We start from the raw sequence: 21046 nt of genomic DNA on the forward strand, positions 1-21046 counted from the left end.
TATATATGAATAAAAATTAGTTCATAATAACTCTATTATTAATTTTTTTTGTACATAATTATATTTTCAGAAATTTTCTTATTAGAAAAATGAATTTCATATCAAACCAACATTTTATATTAAATTTATTAATAATTTTAATAATTTTTAAAAATAATTGAGAACTCAAAAAATAGATTTAATCAGTAAAAAAAATGATAGATCAAAACCATATATTATGAGTCATAGTTTTATTATTTGTCCTATACACACAATTATAATTTTTTGAATTTTTTTATTTGGTAAATACACTACATAAATAGATTCTAAATTAAGTGAGAAATAATTGATAATTTTAATTTTTTTTAAATATTTTTATTTTTAAGACTAATTTGGAATTAAGAAAATTTATACAATTAATTACATATTAAATAAAAGTATTTCAAAATACTGTATTTATAATTAAATAATAAATGTGTGCCTATAATGAAAAACCTAATACATTTACATATTAAAAGATTAAATTTTAATCATTTTTAAAATTTATTTTAAATAAAATATTATTAACAATTATCATTTTTAAATTACTATTATTTAAAAATTAATTATGGTTTTCCTGAAATGTTAATGTCCATGTTTTTCTAACATATATTTTTCTAGGAAAGGATGGGCAATTTTTGAGAAGTGACCAGTAAACACCAATCAAGAAATACATATGCACAACGGAAGATTCAAGAACTAGAAAAATTGAACTCATCAAACTCTTTCCATCCGTATGGCACTAGTACAAAATCCTTACTAGTAATTACATTCTACCAAACGAATTGACAACAATGCTAAACCACTACATTTATTCAACACAAACAAGACGGAAAATGAATGACATTTACATGATGCCAAGTATCACGCCTGTGTACACTTTAAATTCCTCCGAGAAAGCTATTAACCTGTTAGATATACTCTGTATCCTGTGTATTTTTTGGGCTCCCTAGATTCATAACCCTCTGAATAGTGATTGCAACACCCATCACTTCACCAGTGAAGGATTCCTGATTTCATTTTAATTCGGCATATCAACTATTAATCAAAGGCCTTTCCCTTCTACTAATAAGCAGCACCAAACCCAAAATTGCCTTTAGTAGAAGGCTCTCTGATTCAACCAAACCTCTCACTCTTCCTACACTCAGAAAGATGTTAGTCAAGTTCAATACCCTTCTCTTTTGCTGCTGCTACAACTGAATCCATGTTTCCAGTAATCTTGGATAGCATGAGATATGATTTCCAAAGCCTAATGGAAAATGGATATAGTGAGAGAGCTCTCTTGTGAAAGTTCAAGGATAGCACCTGATTATCCATTAGATTGTCCAAAATACCTGCAGCTTCTACCCAAATAAACTCCGGTGCTACTGGGATTGCCTGAGAGATTGCATTAATCAAGAGTGAGCTCCCCCAGAATAATACACTAGCAGAAGCATCCCCAGAGCTGTGGCCTCTGCTTAACAGCTGCTTACACGCAGACATTGCCAACTGATAGTTGCAAGGTGAAATCTCCATAATGGCCTCAACAAAATCTACAAGATCCTTTAGCTTACTAGATTCCTGTGGTAAGAGAGATTGCCCATGCCATACTTCAAGAACCAAGTTCAGCAGAGAAAAATCAGATGACATAGGACTCAACATATTACTAATAAGCTGCTGGACTCTTGGCTTCTTGATGGTCTGAATGAATTTTCTTGATAATGGTTCAGAGACGGGGTAATTCTGGGAAACACTCAAATAGCCTTTCAGGATTTTCAACATACCATTGATAGATGCATCCTCCTTTAACTCTGACCCATCAGTAAGCATAAACATGGCATGCTCTCTTACACAATGCTTAAAGTACTCAGGAGCAGCAGTCTTCAATGACTTGTCAATTATCATGCGGGCTTCAGTAAGATCATTTTGGAATAATCTATAGAGGGAAAGATTTAGCAACCCAAACATTGCATCCATCTTGCTAGAACCTAAAACTGAAATGTCCAGATTTGATGCCAAAGCAGATTCCAAGGAGCAGCATGAATTATCGCCATCAGTGCCACTCAAACTATCATTTTGAGGACATTGAACTTTCCAAACAGAGTTATACCAACGAGACATGATTTCTTTTGCAACATCAAAGCTTCCATTCCGGAGGGCATATTCAGCATATTGACTCCAGATACATTGAATTCCAGGGGATTCTTTTGGCCAATTGCTTAAGGCGTCTTCAAACCCCCCAAAATTTAGACCCCCAAAATCATGCTTCTGTGTTTGTGCTGATATCAGAACTAGTTCTAAGCAGGATGGGTACAATTTTGTATATTTATCCAACAAGTTCCTACCACATTCTAAGCTCTCGACTGCCACTACACACCGAACATGGTTGAGAGCAAACAGCTGTGCTGATCTGAGAGTAGTTTCACTTTGAAGTGATTCATTATCGAAGTATGACTCAACAGAATTCACTGCTGTTCCCATCAGCTTTAGAGCCTGCTGCTTCTCATCAGCTCTCAAGCAAACAGAAGGCCATGATATTGCAAAGAATTCCTTCTCACATTCAAATCGCTGTACTATGTCATCAGGCAGTTTCCTGTAAATTACTAAGTACACACAGCAAACCCAGAAAATACATTTGTCAGTAATTGTTAAACATGTGAGGATATCAGAGAGCGACAAAGAATGAGGCTCATCAGAATTTGTTGCAGATGGAAGGAGTCCATAGATTCTCTGGATAGCCTTCCTAATGTTCCTGGACATGCACAAACAACCCATCATCTGCAAAAACAGGTCCAGGATGCATGCACTAGCATGCTTTGCATCCCTGTCAGAAGCAGATGCATGGCGGCAAAGTGCTGAGAGTGCAGTATCATATGCAACCAACCGTTCATCGAGCTGTGCCCGACTATTGATGAACATAAGCCAGAGTTCATAAGATCCTTCAGTGTGTTTGATCTGGAGAACAAGAAGAGAAAGTGTATCCGTACAGAAGCAATTCAGCTCTCCAGTGAAAACATGAAACAACATAAAAGAGATAAATGAACACTATGATTTCTATAAACATTAACAACACAAGAAAAAACATTAAATGAAAGACAACAGAAATTTCAATACAAAGAAAACTAAGTTATAGTTATTTCTTAAACACTACCAGATGGACAAACTTTAATGCACATGCACCCTACACCAACCCAGCTGGGAAGAAAAAGCTCATGAATACAATAAATTGCAGAAAGATCTATTTGAGAAACAATCTTTCTTATAAACCCTCCACACCAGCCTATCATTTCTCTCACCACAAATAACAGCAGTATGAATAAGCAACAAAACCAACTCAACAATATTTTTTTCAATCCTGAAAACTCCTCACAAATATTAGGCAACAGAGGCTCCTATTACTCTCCTCGTGCCACAAATCAGCCACCTAAGCCTTTTGTTTGCAATAATATTGAATTATAGTAGAAAACAATCTCCCGAAAGAGACTTCACACACCAAAAAACATGCCAAAACTTGATCCTAAAATCATTACCCTCTAAAAGACTAATTCGGGATTGGAAGTCATCCCAACCTGTTCTAATAGCTTTCTAAAGGTCCATTCCAAAAGCCTCCCTCCCTTCCCCAGAGCAAAAACGTCCTTCCTCCCTAAATTTACTGGATATAACCTTCCTCTACAAATTAGCACGCTCCACAACTACTTACCAAGCAGGGTTTCTTTGAGTATTATTGGGTTTCTGATACCCAACCCACCCAAGGCCCTATCGGAACAAAAGTTGATAAACCAGGGGGTCTTTTTATTTTTTTTAATAGGTATTAACCAAGGGGTCTATGATCTTTGCTTGTTTGAAGGGTCATGGGTTTTGCCTTGCACAAGAAAAAAAAGGTTAGTTAGCATGGCAGTTTCACTGGGAAGGCCAAGTAGATAGATGTCTCTATTGAGCTTATTCCGGTGTATGTTGAGAGAGCAATCAAAGCTGTTATCAAAAGATTATTTCCTCATATCTCTATTGGCTTGGTCGAGGGGGTCTCTTAATTGGAAAATTGTCCCTTTTTAGATTTTATCGACAGCTTGAGTAGGGCTGAACCCTGTGTTGTGCCTATTTGTTTTCATTCCTTTGTTTATTTTGCTTCAAGGTGCTACTTGTATACTCATTATGTACTTGAGTTGCACCTCCCTTTATTTGCTAGGTGCCTCTTAATAATCTTATTTGCCTACCAGAAAATATGTAGTTCTTTTTCTTGTGAACCTACAACCTTGAATTGGCTACAAAGGAGCTAAAGGACCACATTGAAATTAGATTCAAGTCTAGGCCTGTAAAGAAAACCAAGCTGCTTATGAGCAGCTAAAACTTGGAATTTTTCCCTTTTAGCATTGCTCAAAAATGCTGACATCAAATCACAAATAAAAGCTCTGGCATGTAGAGCAGCCTAAAGGCTCTTTCAAATAAAATTCTTCCATCACAATTCAAATTGGTTCTAGTACTATTTGAAAAATTACTCAAAGGAATGGTATTCAGTAATCTACTTTTCATCTCTTATCAAGCCAAGTGAAAGAGAGCAGTTATCCACTTCTGATTAAAGTGCAAGCTGAACAGGATCAAGCATCGGTTTAACCAATCAAACTTGAAGAAACCAGTAGTTAGGTAATTTGCAAAATCATGGTTCAACCTTGGTCTTTTAAATGCTGAAATCTATGTGGCAGGGGCTGACAGTATACTTTGCTAAGAAGCTTTGAAATAGATAGCAAGCACATTAAACTCATCTCTCAAAATTATCAATTACTGTAAACATTTATATTTTAAAGAATTAAAAAACACAGAAACAACAGTGCACAGTGATACCAGCAAATACCCTTTTCCTTCACCAATTTTTTAATATGCTTATATGTACAAACAAATCCCAAGTCCATTGCAAATTGAATTTTGAAAGAGCAACTTCATATTACTGATGAATAAAATCAACTAAATGAATACCCACAGAGCTAACAACCATGTCTAGGTAATTAGTGATAAATGGATTTAATCTTTAATTGGAATATAAAACAGCATAATATACGAATCTGAAATGAAATTCAAAATAAATAATACTAGATCTATATTGAACACAGACATGGCTTTGCTGTAACATTGCTAATGGTTATAAAGTCTAATAGTCAATCCACCAGAAGGTCTCTGCACAAATATTAGATAATGACAGAGTAGGATAAGAAGCCTATGCCTGAAGTAAAGACTGGTTTGCTTATGCATCCACATTGAGTTGAAGTGCCATGCCACTGTGGCCTTCTTTTTGCGGAATGGTAAGTTGCCAACCCCCCTTGATAATCTCTCACACCAAATCTCAGCCCACTCCAAGCATTACAAACAGTTCCCCATGCATTTTTGTACCCAAGTTACTTTAGCAGAAATATGCAAGCTTAAAAAGTCTGCAACTCCTACATTATCAATGTCTTTAATGCATAAAATTGGAGTAACTTTTGGTCTGGGGGCAATCAAAGGGAGAGAACAATACAAATTAAGAGAAAATAATAAAACTTCCATTTGGGAACTTTCCATGTTCCATTTATTAAAAGTCAACCATGATCAATCTCAGAGCAGAGCCATGGGCAACCAGGAAGTTCCAAAAGGTGAGGAGAACAGCAACTACCAATGACACCTTTGCATATAAGGGCGACTGACAGAACCAAATTGCAGCTAGGTTTCTCTAGAATTCTATTACATGTCATATAATACTGAAAGCAACACTTGTATAAGGGTGGTCTCTGCATGCGTGGAAACTCCCATAGTTTTCACAACACAACTCCATATAAGTTCAAGGCAAAAAATAACAACATACCGCATAAATGAACATGTCATCCTTTCCAATTGTCTTTTGACTGCTATAGTAAATAAGAAGATAAACAATCCAGAGGGCTACAGATGTTGGATCAGCCTCAAGAGCTCGTGACAGCACAGAGAGGGCCTGCAAATCTCAGAAACTTGAGATGAACAGAACAACAGGAGTTTCTAAACATAATTATACTGTTGAGAGTTAACATTTTAAGTACAATTCACAGAATTACCTTTTTCATGCCCTCTACTTTATTAACCTCCTGATTGAGAACAAGAAGAGCCATTTCCAGAGACTGGACATTATCAGCCAAACCTTGTTTAATTTGATTCTAGGTTATACACAATGAAGGAAGTTAGAATAGATAGAAGTGCAGTACAAACAATACAACGTGAAAACTATCCATCTGTAATATGATAATAGATCTTTAAGGACTAGAAGATATACAAACATAACCACATGGGCCTAGAGAAATATAACTACAAATCATTTTAGCCCTTGAGGCCTGGCTCAAGTAGTAAAGGGATGGGGAGGGTTTGTGGGAGGTTCTAGGTTCAAGTCCCAATGGAGACAAAAATTTACCTATTAAAATAAATTTGCAATAGCAAAAAGCATTCCCTCTTTATCAGAAGGGGAACAATCTATTTTCTTGATTAAGAGAATAAGGAACAGCAAAACAAAAGCACTTAAAGGGAAAGACGATGTAAATTTCCAAGAGCTGTCATTTCATAAAGACAATCATGATCATCAAGCAATCTTTTCACAAATTTTAAAGAAGAATTAAACAATAACAGGCGGAGAGTAAACAATACTTCAGTGACACTTGTATACTGTTGCATGCTCAAAAGAGAAGAAAAAAGATGTAACAAAATTTGGAAACTCCCTAGCATCAGAAACAGATCATACATTTAGAGCCACAATTGCAAATAATAAATAAATAAATAACAATAAAAGGTAAAATGTACAAAACGACCACAACTGGATATCCATATTTTATAGGAGATTTCAACATCCAAAGCAACTATTTTACTAACCCTAATTAGAAAACTATGACATGAATATACATATAACATATCAACAGCAAGGAAGGCAATTTCATCCAAGGCATGAGGATTATGACTAAACCTTTTTGATAGGTAAATAAGAGAATAGATTAAAGATTGCTAGCAAAAGGCACAGCCAAAGTACACACAGAGTACACAAAAAAGGCCTAAAGGCTAGCAAGAGAAGGAAGGGGAAAAGGAAATACAAACCACCCACACAACAAACAAACCCAAACCCCTAACAAAATAGCACAAAACCAAGACAATAAGCCCCCCGAAAGCCCATCTAAAGCCATAGATCAAAGTGAGAAAACTGGACCCCCATTGCTCCCCCCTTTTCCCTTGGCTGTGATAGCGGTGCCACTGTAATTCACCGAACATTCAAGCTTCCAGATTTCCCTCTCCAAATGAGAAGATGAAGATTTCCTACCACTCTTTGAAACCTTAACCCCATGACCTTTTCTTGCCTCAATTTTCTTCAACAAAGCAATGATTTCCTTCTCAAAACCCAACACTGACATTCCCTAAAAACTACTAAGCACAACAAATTTGCTAAGAATAATCGCAAAGCAAAACTCCTCCCCCTCCGACCGATTGCCTTCCTCCAAAGCCTTATTTACCTCCTCCCCCTCCATTTCCTCAGCCCTACTCACCACTTGCTTCCCCAAAGAACCCATCTCATCATTCCCCATGAGATCCAACAGCCTTCCATCCTGGAACAACGATCATAGCGACTGAAAACCCGAAGGAGACCCCAAGGGACGCCCCGTCCTTGTCAATCCAACTGCCCTACCGCCTAGAACTGAAAGCCCAATTGGAAAAGAAGAGAGCCCAAAGGAGTAATTACCTTGAAAGTCAGTCGCTTCATTTAAAAGGGCTTCATTTGCCCTCGAAATCCACTCCACCAGATCCTGAACCTCCATCTTTAAGAGAGGGTCATCGAAAAGCTCCAAAGAGAAAGCAGTAGCCCTAGGTTTCCTTTGCCTCCTTTCCCATGCACTTAAAACACAGGGAGTCCAAAGACGAGGGTCAGGGCACTAACGGACAAAACTAGCTTCCTTTAGATAAAAGGAGCTTTGGTCTGGCCCAAAGAGAGCCCATGGGCCACACCAGCAAAAGCTGGACTTCTGGTCCCCCTTTCCTCCAAAGGGCTGAAACTGAGACGCGACCCATTTGAAAGGCCCACAACCTCATTGAGGTTGTCCCACTAGGCCCAGTACCTACTGTGGTTTCCATCCTATCAGCCTTGGGAAGAGACACTACAAAGATGTCAGCTTTCATTCTTTCAACTGCAGAAACACTCCCTCTGCAGGGTTCCTCAAGTCTTCCAACGACATCTGGAAAGTTGCCTTTTCAGAGGACCTTCTTTCTACTCTCTCTATGGCACGTGACCCAACTTCACCTTCTTCTCCAGTCCCCCATCCATAACTCAGAGAAGGCCCCACCTCGCTCCACCAAGGAGGAACCTCCCATCACAACGGAATCGCAAAAATAGAGGTATCTACCACCACCTGCAACGAACTTGGAATCTTCTGCCCTTTAATCCTAACCAGAACTTTGGCCCACTGCAGATTCCTTCGCTTTGTCGTGTCTTCATCAACGGCCACAAAACTCCCACAAGCTTCTCTTAGTCTTTTAGGAAAGGCTTTCCCCCAAAGATGCAAGGGAAGACCCATGATTCTCACCCAAACTTCACTATCGTCCCTATCCTCCTTGAGACACCCAATCGAGGGGTTCCACCACTCCAAGAACAAACTTTTACCATTGAACCATTTCACACCCAAGTGAATAACCCTCTCAGATTCACCACCACCTTCAAACTCAAAAAGGATGAGAAGCCCTCCTAACAAAGCCAAATGGAGCTTCCCTGTACTTCCAGCAAGACTGTGCCCATTTTCTCAAGACACTACTAAGGTCTAGCCCCCCCCCCTCCTCCCCACCCAAATCTTCCTACAAGGCTTCTTTTAAGAAATTCCTTATTTTTGTCTAGCAACTCTTTTTCCACTTCAATCCATACGGTATTACAATGCTCAGCAAAACTACATGACCGCACCTCTGCTAACAAACCCTTTTTCCTTTTGTCGCCCTCACTAGGGACCAATACCTTCCTAGACGAAGCAAAAGGCTCCTCATCTCTCCGCAGGGCTGAGGAAACACTGAGATGAGACTTCTTAGCTTTCTGGACAAAATCTTCCATCCCCTTAGAAAACCTCTTCCTTCAGGAAACACCAAAGAAAACTTTTTTTCTTCCACAGACCACACAGAGCAAAACAAAAACCAGCCTGCTCTATTGCTGTGTAACTCTAACAAATAATGTCTACCCTCTTCCACCCAAACCTTTCTAAAGGGTTCCCCATCCTTAATAACGCAACAAGTCTCAACCCCTTCTCACAAATTTCCCCAAGCACCTTCCCTTTGACCTCCTCGATCAAAATCTCAAAGGTTTTTGAGTCAACACTGAACAAGCACTTACCACCAGGAGATTGGGTCTCAAGAGCAAAGTATTCTAATTAATTTTGTAAACATCTGCTGGAAGTTGCAAACAGGGCATAAAATATCAGAACTGATCCTCGTATCAAGGTTGTGACAATATGGAGATAAAGTCAACATCAGTTTAGAAAAATGGCAAAGAAAAAATAGCAATAAACCATGGATTTGGATAACAATTACATGATATGTATGTCAACACTTAGTAGATATTGGAGATATTGATGGAGATATCGGCATATCCAGGATAATTACGACCATGGTTGTAATGCACACAAAACATCATAGTCATAAAAGAGATCAGACCAATAAATGAACATAAAACAGAATCAGTAGACAAACCACTACGCCATTTCTAGGTTGGATATACAATGACTGCCTATTCCAACTTCCATGAACCTCCAGGCGGCCATCACTTCCATGATAGAGTGGCTGATCTACAGGAAAATCTTTTTGAAGCAAACTTGATACAGCTAAGATAGTACTGAAACACTTCTGTCCACATTGGGAAATACACCAAGCTGGAACAGATTCATATGAGTGCAAATCAGCATGAAGAATATCTAAGTAAACAAGATAAGTAGGTGCATCCAACACAATCCAACAAGCAAGAAACTAGGAAGGTTCTGTTGCACCTTCAAATTTTCCTTGATGTGATGACAATCCAAGATGCCAATCTGCACAAGAAGATTTAAAGAATGATATAAGCATGAAAAATGGATCTCTAAAATTTGTAGGGAATGTTCATACCAGCATTATCCGACTCATCATGCTGATTCATATTGTTGTTAGTATAGTCTTTCACATGTTGCCAAACACATTCTTCGTTGTTGCACTTTCCTCGAAGCTCATACATGCAAAGAGGCCAAAATGGGTCAACTGCAAGATTGCAGGTATAAGAGCCAGCTTCTCCAAAGCCATCTCTAACAGTATCCAATGTTGAACTTGCTGTCCAAACGCTAGGCAGGATTTTGTTGGATCTGACACTGACATCCTCTTCATTGTAAGCATTATCAATGCCATTCTGCTGATCCCTAGTATGTAATCCTAGAGAACTGATTAGGGATGTAACTTTCATGTGACCAAATGCACTTCTTAGAACAAAAGGGGGTGAAAAGGTAACAGAGGTTGTTGACTGGTGAACTTCTCTTTTAGAGAATTTATCCTTAGGATCATCAGTGGGCTGAAATTCATTGTTACCAGAAAACTTTTCATAGCACTGGCGGTCAATCTCAACAGGAATCTCAGAGATACTTGTTTCTGGCCTACCAGCACCTAAATAAATACATGAAGATGAAAAAAATATTATACATAAATTAAAAAAAAAAAATGTATATAATAAAACCACTTATTGAGTGATAGAAGATAGATTGAAACTGAATGGAAATATCAAAAAATGGATTATCACAGTTCAGGATATCAATACATAATTCTCACCTATGGCCACATGTTAAGCAAACAAGGAAATATAGTCATAACTTTTGAAGTCTATTAAACTTGGGGTAATATTATTGAGAAACAGAATCATTTTTACTTCAGAATATCAGATTAAGCACACAGCAAGGTAGCATGAGATTAGGTTGTCAATTATCGAAGCACCAGATCTCAAACCTTGCATTCAATCATGAGTGCATGAATGCAGGAACCAAATTCACTGTTTACAAAAGATCAAACCCATGTTTGCAAACCCTTGTCCTATTGTTCTTCAACTTGATCACATTAGATAATTAGTGAATGTCCTTAAGAAAAACTACAAAAGAGGGTTAAAAAAAGGTATTCCCCATAGAAGAGTACAAAGAACTGGTGATTGGCATAATGGACAGAAATGAAAATGAATGAAAAGGAAAAGGATAAAAGTAAAAATACACCCTAGGAGTCTGACAAACATGAATCATCAAATTTGTGTTCAAGATAACATAAATTTCAACTTTAATTTAATTTAACACATTGCATGCAGATCTCAAACAAAGAACCAAGAACAGAAACTTATAATCCAAAAGGACCAACAGTTGAGAAACCAAAATTAATTTAATCATCTTGAACGATCAATCAAGCTCTTACCAAAAGGCTGAACAAGATTTTCTTAAAAGTTAGTTACCTCCAAGATCCAACTGTTGGGTTTTCTCTGCATCGGAAAATGGTATGTTCCGCATCCTCATCTGAGTTTTGTCCCTTCCAACATTATCCTCAACCTCCCTATCAACTGCAGGTTCGATATCGTAATCATGTCCACTGTTCTTCGACAAAGTTCTCACTCCCAGCCGTGCAAATAGTTCAGACCTTAAAGTTGCTTCCAGGAGTAAAGAATCCTCAGGGCTATCAGTAGCAAATTTTGTGTTCAGCTCGTTTATTTCCTTTTCCCTTTCTTCTGAAACAGCCTCTTTTCTCCAAGACTCTGCATTGGGCTGAACAGACTCATGTTCAAATGGAAATGCGTCTTCATCTTCATCTGCAGAAATATTTGGATCATTGGATGGAGAGCACAATCTATTTGCAGCACTGCTACCCTTACGAGGCAATAACTCTGATGTACTAGCATCAGGTTCACTACATGGTTCAGACCCCAAATTTTGTCCATCAACATGCTGATAAGGCTTGGTGAATGGTACACCATCTACACTCTGGATGTTTGAATCATAACCTGGATTGTTAAAACCATCAAACTTAGTCTGAATCAGATTGCTCGACATGGGTATTTGAGCCAGGTCAAACTCAGACATGTTATTTGAGGAATTCAACCCGATTGCAGCATGTTCATGCTGCCTAGAGGTCCAAAATAAACTGGAATCCTCCATAGTTAAAGATCGAAACTGTGCTGAAAACATTTCCCTTTTGCGATAGAGATAAGTGCATCTAGCATTAGCCTCAATCAAGGCCCTTTGGGCTTTACGATAAGCTTTAAGGGCATTTCTTTCTTCAATTTCACACTTGCGCCTTTGCTCTTGAGCTTCCTCCAGCTCCTTGTCTTGCAATTCCTCAATTTCAACTAATGACTGTATGTCCATGTTATTATGTCCAGAAATGTTTATATCATTCAAACAATTCCAGAGATTTGCATTGTTAAGAGATGTCTAGCATAAAGGAAATAAAAAGAAATCAGTCATTATTGAAACAAAAAGACAGAACAATTCATTAAACGGTAAAAAAAAACCACAAATAAAACTTATAGATATACATTAGACGTCTCCAACTTGCTATCTGGAACCTGGAGCAAGCATACCTGACATATACTGTTAGACCTGGACTCCAGTTTCTTATTATTGGATATGGCCTCCCCATAACCATTGCTTCTCATTAAATTGTGTTGGCATGTCATTTTGTTTGGTGGATGATGTGCATCAACTCCACTAGGACAATTGAACCCAGCAACATTCTGCAAAGTTAGAAAATAGTACAATAAAATAACCCTTAAATTTTTTTTGAAACAATGAAGTTATTAAAATTCTGACATTTATGAGTTACACAAATTCATATTCGATTTCAGCATGGCAAGTTGCCATTTCTAAGGAACATGAAGCTTGATGCTCCAAACCAAAGAATCAGAACTCCCTCAAGTTTGTAGACAATCTTCACTGAAATTCAATCATAGAGTACTAATCAACATGCAAATGATTCTCACAAGTAGGCTGTGACAGAAAAAATGAGTTTATTATTGAAGCAGATAGGATAGGAAATCAAATAGGCCAAGCATACAGCTGTGGGAGATCAATGTCAGAAACATTAAGCAAGACTCATCAAGTTCTGGGACCATTAACTTACAGATCTCTTTGGGGAAGCATTGGAAGCCATATTTGCCAATGGTACAGTTTGGTTTAACACTACTAAACGATCCACCTGTCTAGCATTCCTGTCTGACTGGCTATCACCAATATTGTCAGCACCTGCAGAGCCATAATGAACCCTTTTTCTTAGGCACCTCAGAAGTGTGGTACAGGATGATATTTGGGAAAAAAAATAAACAAAATACCAACCATTTTTACGAAGATTTTCCAAAGAAACAGCTGGCCGCTTCTCATCTTGCTTTTTCCATTTAACAATGCTTGATTGTGTCCTGTTGGCAGGAACTTCTTTCTCACAATAGCTATGATCAATCTTGTCCCTATCCAGAAGGCCACTACTCTGTGATGCTGGCTCTTTTAATCCTAACAGGGATTTTGCAGCAGGTACATCGTGTCGGTCATCTAAATTTGAATTTATCTGTCTAGAATATGTTCCACTGACTTTTAAACGTTTACCATCAGGTTCTTTTGGTTCTAACTGTTGAATGTCAATAGAAGTAGATCTGCTTTTGCCAGTTGTACTATTGTTTAGGTTCATCGAGTTATTATCCTTACATGAACCTGAAACTGTTTCCTTATTTTGCTGTGAAACTATTTCCTTGTTCTGCTGGGCAGACTTAAGCTTCAGTTCACTCTCCCGAAGTGCTATCTGCTGTCGCAAGTCCTGAAGTTTACTATTATTCAGAAACACACCTTGTGTAACTTCACGGTCCCGCTTAGCTAAATTTTTGTTAAGGGCACTAAAATTTCCAACCCGAGATCCTTGCTCAATTAACAATGGTCCAGCATTCCTGGAATTGAATCCTTTGGCTTTTGTCGATTGGATGAATCTGCGACTTAAAGGAACTTTCTTAGGTACCATTTTAGTTTCAGTTCCAGTGGTCCGTTCTAACATTTCTGATTTTCTCACTGAGGAAGCAGGTGTTCTTTTATTGCCATCCACTCTGACTGTATCGCCTTTAGTTTCCAGAGTTGAAGCCTTCTCTTGTCCATACTCTTCAGAATCACTGCCACTGTCATTGTCTGAGAAGCTTATCACAAGGTTATTGTTGGACCCCGGAGGACCATACCATCCAGATGAACCAGATTTAAAAGGCACCCGATTTTTTTCAAAACCCTTATGATAGTTTGGTTGAATGGATGTTCTAGCTTGAATGTCAATAGATATTGCAGCATTATTCACAGAAACAGACTTCCCTGTGAAGTAAATATCAATCCATGAAAAAAAATGCTTCTACTGAGTACTGACAGGATAATAGTCATAAAATTAAATAGATGATGGACACCAAAACCAACACAAAAGAAATAACATAACACTTGGCAAAGCAATATGAAAATAACCTGGAAACAAGATTCTACATTAGGGTAAAATTAACTTGAATTATGATGGTCACAAGTGCAGCACTTCCAACTAAATGCCCATATCATGGAGCTAGAGAAGTGGGTGCATGGTGACAGGAGTGTCAGAGAAATCTAATTTAAAAACAATAAACCTCAAGAATCTGCAGAATGAGTACACAGGCTTCTGTATATTTTTATATACAAATGTATGAAGTACCCATAAGCAGATAGATATAGTGATTCCACTCTTTCCATGTCAATATGTTGCATGTATCTATGTAATAATTACAACATAAAAAATTTAATACGTCCAATTTCATCATCTGAAGATTGAGACAAAGACCAACTCCAGAAGCTTTAGAGGAAAGTCCAAAGAAGGTTTTTATCACAAGCTGCTCTTTTCTTTTTCACCATCTCTTCTTTCTTCGCTCCAATTTTTCCCTCTTTCAACTCAATTCACTGCAAATCACTAAATTATTCATGACAACAGCTGAGATACCAACCGGCCAATATATTTTATTTCCACCCATTACTAGTAATGCCCTATCCATCCAAAACCATCATCTCACAAAATATTATGAGAGAGAGCAAAGAAGGAACTGTGAAATGAACTTGGCGAAGTAACACTCCCCCAGAAAGGATCCGTACACCAAGGGACAGAAATAATAAAATTAAACAAATTAAAGAGTTCAAGTCTTCCCTGTGAAATGGCTAACGATACCTACCCGCCTTAGTGCCTTGGGTGTTTTTGTTCGAAGGAGCAACTAAGATGGGCTCCACTGGAGGGACTGTGGCACCAACAGATGGCGCCGGTGAGGAAGAGGGAAGTCCCTGCAGTATTGAGTAAAGTCATATAAGAACAAAATACATGTTTAGTAATAATATTTCTAAAATGCAGAAAGAAAAGATAGCCCAACAAAAATTCCAGGATTCTACTAAACTGGCTTAAGTAAAATTGCATAAAACGCAAATTCATCATACTGAATCAGAAATAATTGGCCATTACAAAGGAAACAAATGCAAAAACACACAAAATAAAGAAAATAACAGACTCTAATGCCACATAGTAGAAAACACACTAACAATCGAATGGACAGATTTGCCAATAAACCTTTTATTATCACATTAAATCACAATATCACTGAAATAATCGTTGCTAAGAGAATTCAAGAACAAAGAATAAAATAAAATCAAAATTCTGAACCTTGGGAACTTGAAAACCCAAAACACTCCACTCAAATATTCTCCTCAACTGATACGATTTTCTCTCATCAATTCCCTGCCCCTTTCCTCGTTTTCTCAGCAACCAAAAGGAGGGCAGAGGAGAGAAATCGACCGCATGTAAAATTCATCAAGAAAACACATCAAAAGTCAAAGAACAAAAAAAGAAAGAAGAAAAAAAAGGAGGGAACTAGGGTTTTGGGAGATGATACGTCGTCTTCTGACGAAGATAGCTCGCCTTCTTCTCTGTGTTTGGCGGATTTGTTGGAGAGGTCAGAGCTAGGGTTTGATGGTGCAGTAGCGGAGGCAGTGGGTTTGGGCCTCACCTCCAGGTTCGCCTCCATTTCCCTCTCTTCTTTCTTTCTTCCTTCCTTTTTTCTCTCCTCTAGAATTGGAATTTTGCGGGTAAGGCACAGTAGCTAAACGCAGAGGAAATTTTGGTCTCCGAAATCGAGAATCAAGAAAACGAATTTTGGGGCGGCCGTAATAGGAGCAATTACTGGAATGCCCTTGTCTTGATCCTGGTATCACGCACAGTGTCCTTTTTCTTGCGCCAGTCCACCCTTCAACGTTTGACAATCGCCACCGACCGTTGAATGCGTACATTTATATATATTGACGAAAATATATATTTTTGTTAATTAAAAAATTGGTTGGTTTTATAATAAAATAATAAATTCAACGATACTTGATTTTTGATACAAATAAATCCTATAATTCTGGGAGGACAGTGAAGCCAGGCTGGGGTGGTGGGTCAGACCGGCCATGCCACGCGTCCAATCCCTAGCCAGGTTTCACGAAACTCTGTGCCTCCAAAAGAAAATCCCCCACCAACGCCTGAATTCGAATGCGATTCTGCAAAACCCCTAACATCCCAACCTTTGTGTTTGATTGCCAGATTGCCAAAATGCCTGATCCGCTGGACATGTCTCTCGATGAAATCATCAGAAATAAGAAGAAATCCGCAGGAGTTAGCAGCAATGTCAGAGGCATAGGTTCCGGTCCCGGCCCCGGCCCAGCTCGCCGTTTCGGGAACCGCGAACTGCTCAGAACGACGCCGTATTCGGTTGCCCCGGTCAATTAGGGGGGGTTTTGTTGTTTTATTCTTTTGCATTTGATGAGACTACTTCCTGTTTGGTTTTGCTTCTGAAAAGCAGAAGCCTCGAATTAACTGACTTACTGTGTCGAGAGTCTTTACTGGGGGTCTTTGAATTTTTCGATTTATCTCATTTTCCTGCATTTCCTTTTTCTCAGAAGAAACGAAGGTGTCCTACGGCTTCTGTTTTCTGTTCTACTTGTTCTTTGCATTTTCTTTGTGTCCCTTTTTTGGTTGAGATAGACAACAAAAATGACAATGTGTTGTGTTACTGAGTGCAATGCAGGTTTTTCAAGTGCTGGAAGCAGCATGGAAGCAGGAAGTGTTTACAGGTGGAGTGTCTACAATGGAGACTGGTACCAAGCTGTATATTTCGAACTTAGAGTACGGTGTTTCTAATGATGACATTAAGGTATTTTTGTTGTTGTTGTTATTGATGTCCCTTAAATTTTGAATCGGTCCCAGTAGAAGTGTTCTTTATTGAGCGTGATTGTCTATTTATGAGTGAATATCTTTGGTAGATGAATGAACTATATGTGGGTCGGTTGGTTTATTTATGATTTGGCTGTTGGCTTCTTTGATATAGATTTTATGATTGACCATATGTGGTTTTTAATGCTTATTGTGTATTTCTTGGGTAGATTTGTAAGAAGGATGAATTCATTTACCTTTGTCTTATGATAAAATGGAGGAAGGAAAAGAAAAAGAAAAGGAAAAGGAAAACCAATGTAGTCTCAATTCCTTTTTGGGTTTTGTTGTTGTTCCTGAAAGTAAATTGAAAAACCAAACTCAACTATGCTAAATATTTGTATTTGGCTCGGTTTAATGGAGTCCTTCATTTTAACATTATAAATAATGAAAACTTAAGGAGTCAAAATTTTGATATTTTTCTTTTCCTACACTTAGCAATCAGATGAAGTGATATTGGGAAAACTTAAAGCAAGGGGAAAACTTAAAGCAAGACAGGTTTGTTAGACTAGTGGATGGAGCTAAACATGCCTAACAGCATCTGAGCGAGAGAATTCATGGGGGAGAATGGTGGTTTGACAATGGTCATGGTGGTTGGTGGATTGGATGCAATGTAGGAAAAGTGGATATGAGCTGCAATGGTGGAAGAGAAGTAGTGTCTCACAGAATGATGAAGTGGTGCGTCGTAGAGTGGTAATGTTGGTAAGATGGAAAAAGTGCATCCCATGGCAGTATTATTGCTGTTTGTTAATAATATCATTGAAAGGCTTAATAAAATGGAATAGGTCAAGTTTCAGGAGCAATGCTAGTTTTGCTGAAATACTTCTCTGAACAGATTATCCAACAAGACTCAAAACACAAATGCCCTTGAATTTTCAGATAGGCACATTACATGCCTCTAAATAACGCATTTCAAAAAATGATATATCATTTTCAAGTTGTTGATGCATTGCAACTTTGAGCTGGCTTCAGAGCTCTAGCACTGTACATAGTACAGATGCATGTTCACTTTCTTGTGGATTTAAATTTTCAGATAGGCACATCACATGCCTCTAAATAACGCATTTCAAAAAATAATTTATCATTTTCAAGTTGTTGATGCATTGCAGGAACCAAAACTGTGAGCTGGCTTCAGAGCTCTAGAACTGTACATAGTACAGATGCATGTTCACTTTCTTGTGGATTTAAATTCTTGTGATGATAATGACTTCAACATTGCTTGCCATCTCTTTATCAGTTTTCTAATGCAAACTTTATAATTTTGTTATGCCGTTTGGCTATTCTTTTGCAAGTCATATAACTTTTTCACTCAATATAAAGAGTTAAGATTGTATAATTACATCATTATCACCTATAAAAGATAATGACGTTAACAATGATTACACAACATTCACTCAGTTCTTTTCAGGAGCTCTTTTCCGAGGTTGGTGAACTGAAACAATACTCAATCCATTATGATAAGAGTGGAATATCAAAGGTATCTTGGGGGCTTTGGGTTAGCTTAGTCCTTTATTGTAGTAGCCTCTTTTTTTTCTCTGTAAGTGGCTTAGAAAGATTGTTTCTCATAGGGGACAGGCGAAGTTGTCTTTTTGCGTCAGACAGATGCTCTAGCAGCCATTAAGAGATACAACAATGTTCAGCTTGATGGTAAGCCACAGAAAATAGATCTTATAGGAGCAAATTTCTAGGCTCCTGCAGTTGTGCAGCCAACTACAAATGGCATAATGGGAAAACCAAAAGGCTTTTTCAGAAGGTATGCACTTTTCTGATCTTTACCACATTCATCTCTTGTTTCTTTGCATTATCTTTTTCTTTTTCTTTTTTTTTTTTTTTTTTTTTTTTTTTATAATCGAGGAACATGGCCAAACCCTTAGGACCCTCCATGGGGACCCAAACCTCAGGGTGCTGACTGCCTTACAACAACCAACGTCGAGTAAATTTAGGGTATCATCAATGGTACGATTCAAACCCAGGACCATGTCTGAGATCACACTTTCCAGTGTTCTCCCTGATCAACTAGGCTACCCTGGCAAGTTGTTTCTTTGCATTATCTTAAAATAACTCTTTGTATATTCTATTTAATCTGCAGTTAGATACTGCCCATAAATTGCTTAATATTTTGAGTCCTTATCCAGATGCCATGCTTTTTGATGCTTGAGGTCTTGCATTTGCAGATTAAGTTCCCTTCCACCAGGGAATAAAAGGCAAATTGAAAGGATGAATGTGAGTTTCTATGTGTGCTAATTTGAAGCCAGTGTCAAATGGTTCTTTTGGAAAACAACTATCTAAATTATTTTTATAACTACCAGGTTCATTGTGACAAGATAGATTTTGAAATCATGATGATATTATGCCCTTCCCTGTCTGTTGGTATTCTTAGAAATGTCATCTTTTTTCATGATGATATTATGGATCTGTCTCATCTCATTGTCTTAGAATGCTCTTTTCCCTGCTGCTATTATAATATAAAGACTCAGTTTCAATACACTCCTGAAGGTATTAATGTTGTGTCAGTGCCAACTATTCCATTAACAACCAACACTAGTAAGGTGGTTAGTGTAATAAATTGTTGTCTCCATTTGTAATCGAAGTAAAAAGGAAAGAATGTAGATGTTGAGGATAAATTTGTTAGCGCCTGTTTCACTGAGGATACCTCAACTTTCCAGTCTCTTGATTTTTTTTGCTCTCTGATATTGCCTCGTGAAGGAAAGCTTGCCTTGCTCATATCTGTCACTCGCTGCTTGAAATCTAGTTGAATTTTCTTCATCTTGACTAACATGTGATAATTGTCATTGGACAGTGTAGGAGACATGGGTGCTGCAAAGGGACGGGTTCTCGTTAGCAACAGTAAAGTAGGGTTGGAAGGTGGACGTGGGGGAGACCGGAGTGAGAAGATATCTGCTAAAGATTGCAAATAAATTGACGGCTTTCACAGTTTTTTGCACAATAGAAGATATCTGAGCATTGGGACAGCAGCCTCTAGGTTTTCCCTACCCTTTGCTTGCTTGGCCTGTTGTTTGCCAACCATACGTGCCTCTTTCTGTGAGCTGATCCTGTATTGATTGGTGCCAAGTCTTGGCTCTTCAACCTATGACAAATGGCCTTTCCTCTGTAAACACGTCATCCATTTAAAAAATAAGTCCTAAAAACGCTGTCAAGATTTGGTTATAACATGTGAAGCATCGATTTGGTCATAACGCTGGCATTGCATTTAGATCTATTGATTTTAAATCTCATCAGAGCCTGGTGATATTTCAATTTACTAGTTTGATCTATTGGTTATTTTTTTTTTAGTGAGAAGGGAGATGAATGAAAATAATAAATGAAAAGGATAGAGAAGGTATATGATGAAATTTCAAAACTATGGAGACTAGATGTATTTAATCGAAACCTCGTGTGAGGTAAACGAAATTAACCCAAAATATCATTGTTGCTTTCAGAGGATGCAAACACTCCCAACAATTGAGTGGGAAAACTAACCATTGATTGAATCGAACCACAATGTTGGAAGATGTATATTAGACATTATTTTTGCTTTCAACGATAATGACACTTTAAAAATTCAGGAAACAGAAAAACAAACATATTCATTTTTTTCCTCTTGAAAACCAAAAAGGAAGGGTTCACCAAACTGGGTAAAGCACCTAAAAAATCTCAGCTACTTTCCTCTTCTTATTCATGGTAAGCAGATTAAAGAAAAAACACGAGTACATTCATGCTCTGAATGGAAGTTAGCTCCCTCTTGGCCTTGGACTGTCGACTGTGTGACCATCCAAATCATAGGTACAGT

At 37.9% G+C, this 21046-nt stretch overlaps 2 protein-coding genes and 1 long non-coding RNA gene across 3 annotated transcripts; 2 read left to right on the forward strand and 1 right to left on the reverse strand.

Annotated features, from left to right (window-relative positions):
• Positions 1–709: 709 nt before the first annotated feature.
• LOC100253034 (uncharacterized) lies at positions 710–16271 on the reverse strand. Its single transcript, XM_010660296.3, has 12 exons — positions 15905–16271; positions 15197–15302; positions 13323–14327; positions 13111–13232; positions 12572–12724; positions 11450–12422; positions 10102–10626; positions 9987–10028; positions 9694–9872; positions 6054–6152; positions 5828–5953; positions 710–2952 (listed from the first exon to the last, which is right to left on the reverse strand). The coding sequence occupies exons 1-12, from the start codon at positions 16034–16036 to the stop codon at positions 1174–1176; spliced, it is 5241 nt and encodes a 1746-aa protein (XP_010658598.1). The 5' UTR covers positions 16037–16271; the 3' UTR covers positions 710–1173.
• LOC100258168 (THO complex subunit 4B) lies at positions 16272–19078 on the forward strand. Its single transcript, XM_002279188.5, has 3 exons — positions 16272–17200; positions 18665–18733; positions 18825–19078. Exons 1-3 carry the CDS (start codon positions 17069–17071, stop codon positions 18942–18944), a joined length of 321 nt encoding a protein of 106 aa, XP_002279224.3. The 5' UTR covers positions 16272–17068; the 3' UTR covers positions 18945–19078.
• Positions 19079–19130: 52 nt separating this feature from the next.
• Positions 19131–20518, forward strand: LOC132254849 (uncharacterized). Its single transcript, XR_009467284.1, has 2 exons — positions 19131–19479; positions 20057–20518. It is a non-coding gene; the product is annotated as an uncharacterized LOC132254849 (long non-coding RNA).
• Positions 20519–21046: the final 528 nt, after the last annotated feature.

The sequence above is a fragment of the Vitis vinifera genome, chromosome 13, assembly GCF_030704535.1.
Source record: "Vitis vinifera cultivar Pinot Noir 40024 chromosome 13, ASM3070453v1".
Lineage (NCBI taxonomy): Eukaryota > Viridiplantae > Streptophyta > Magnoliopsida > Vitales > Vitaceae > Vitis > Vitis vinifera.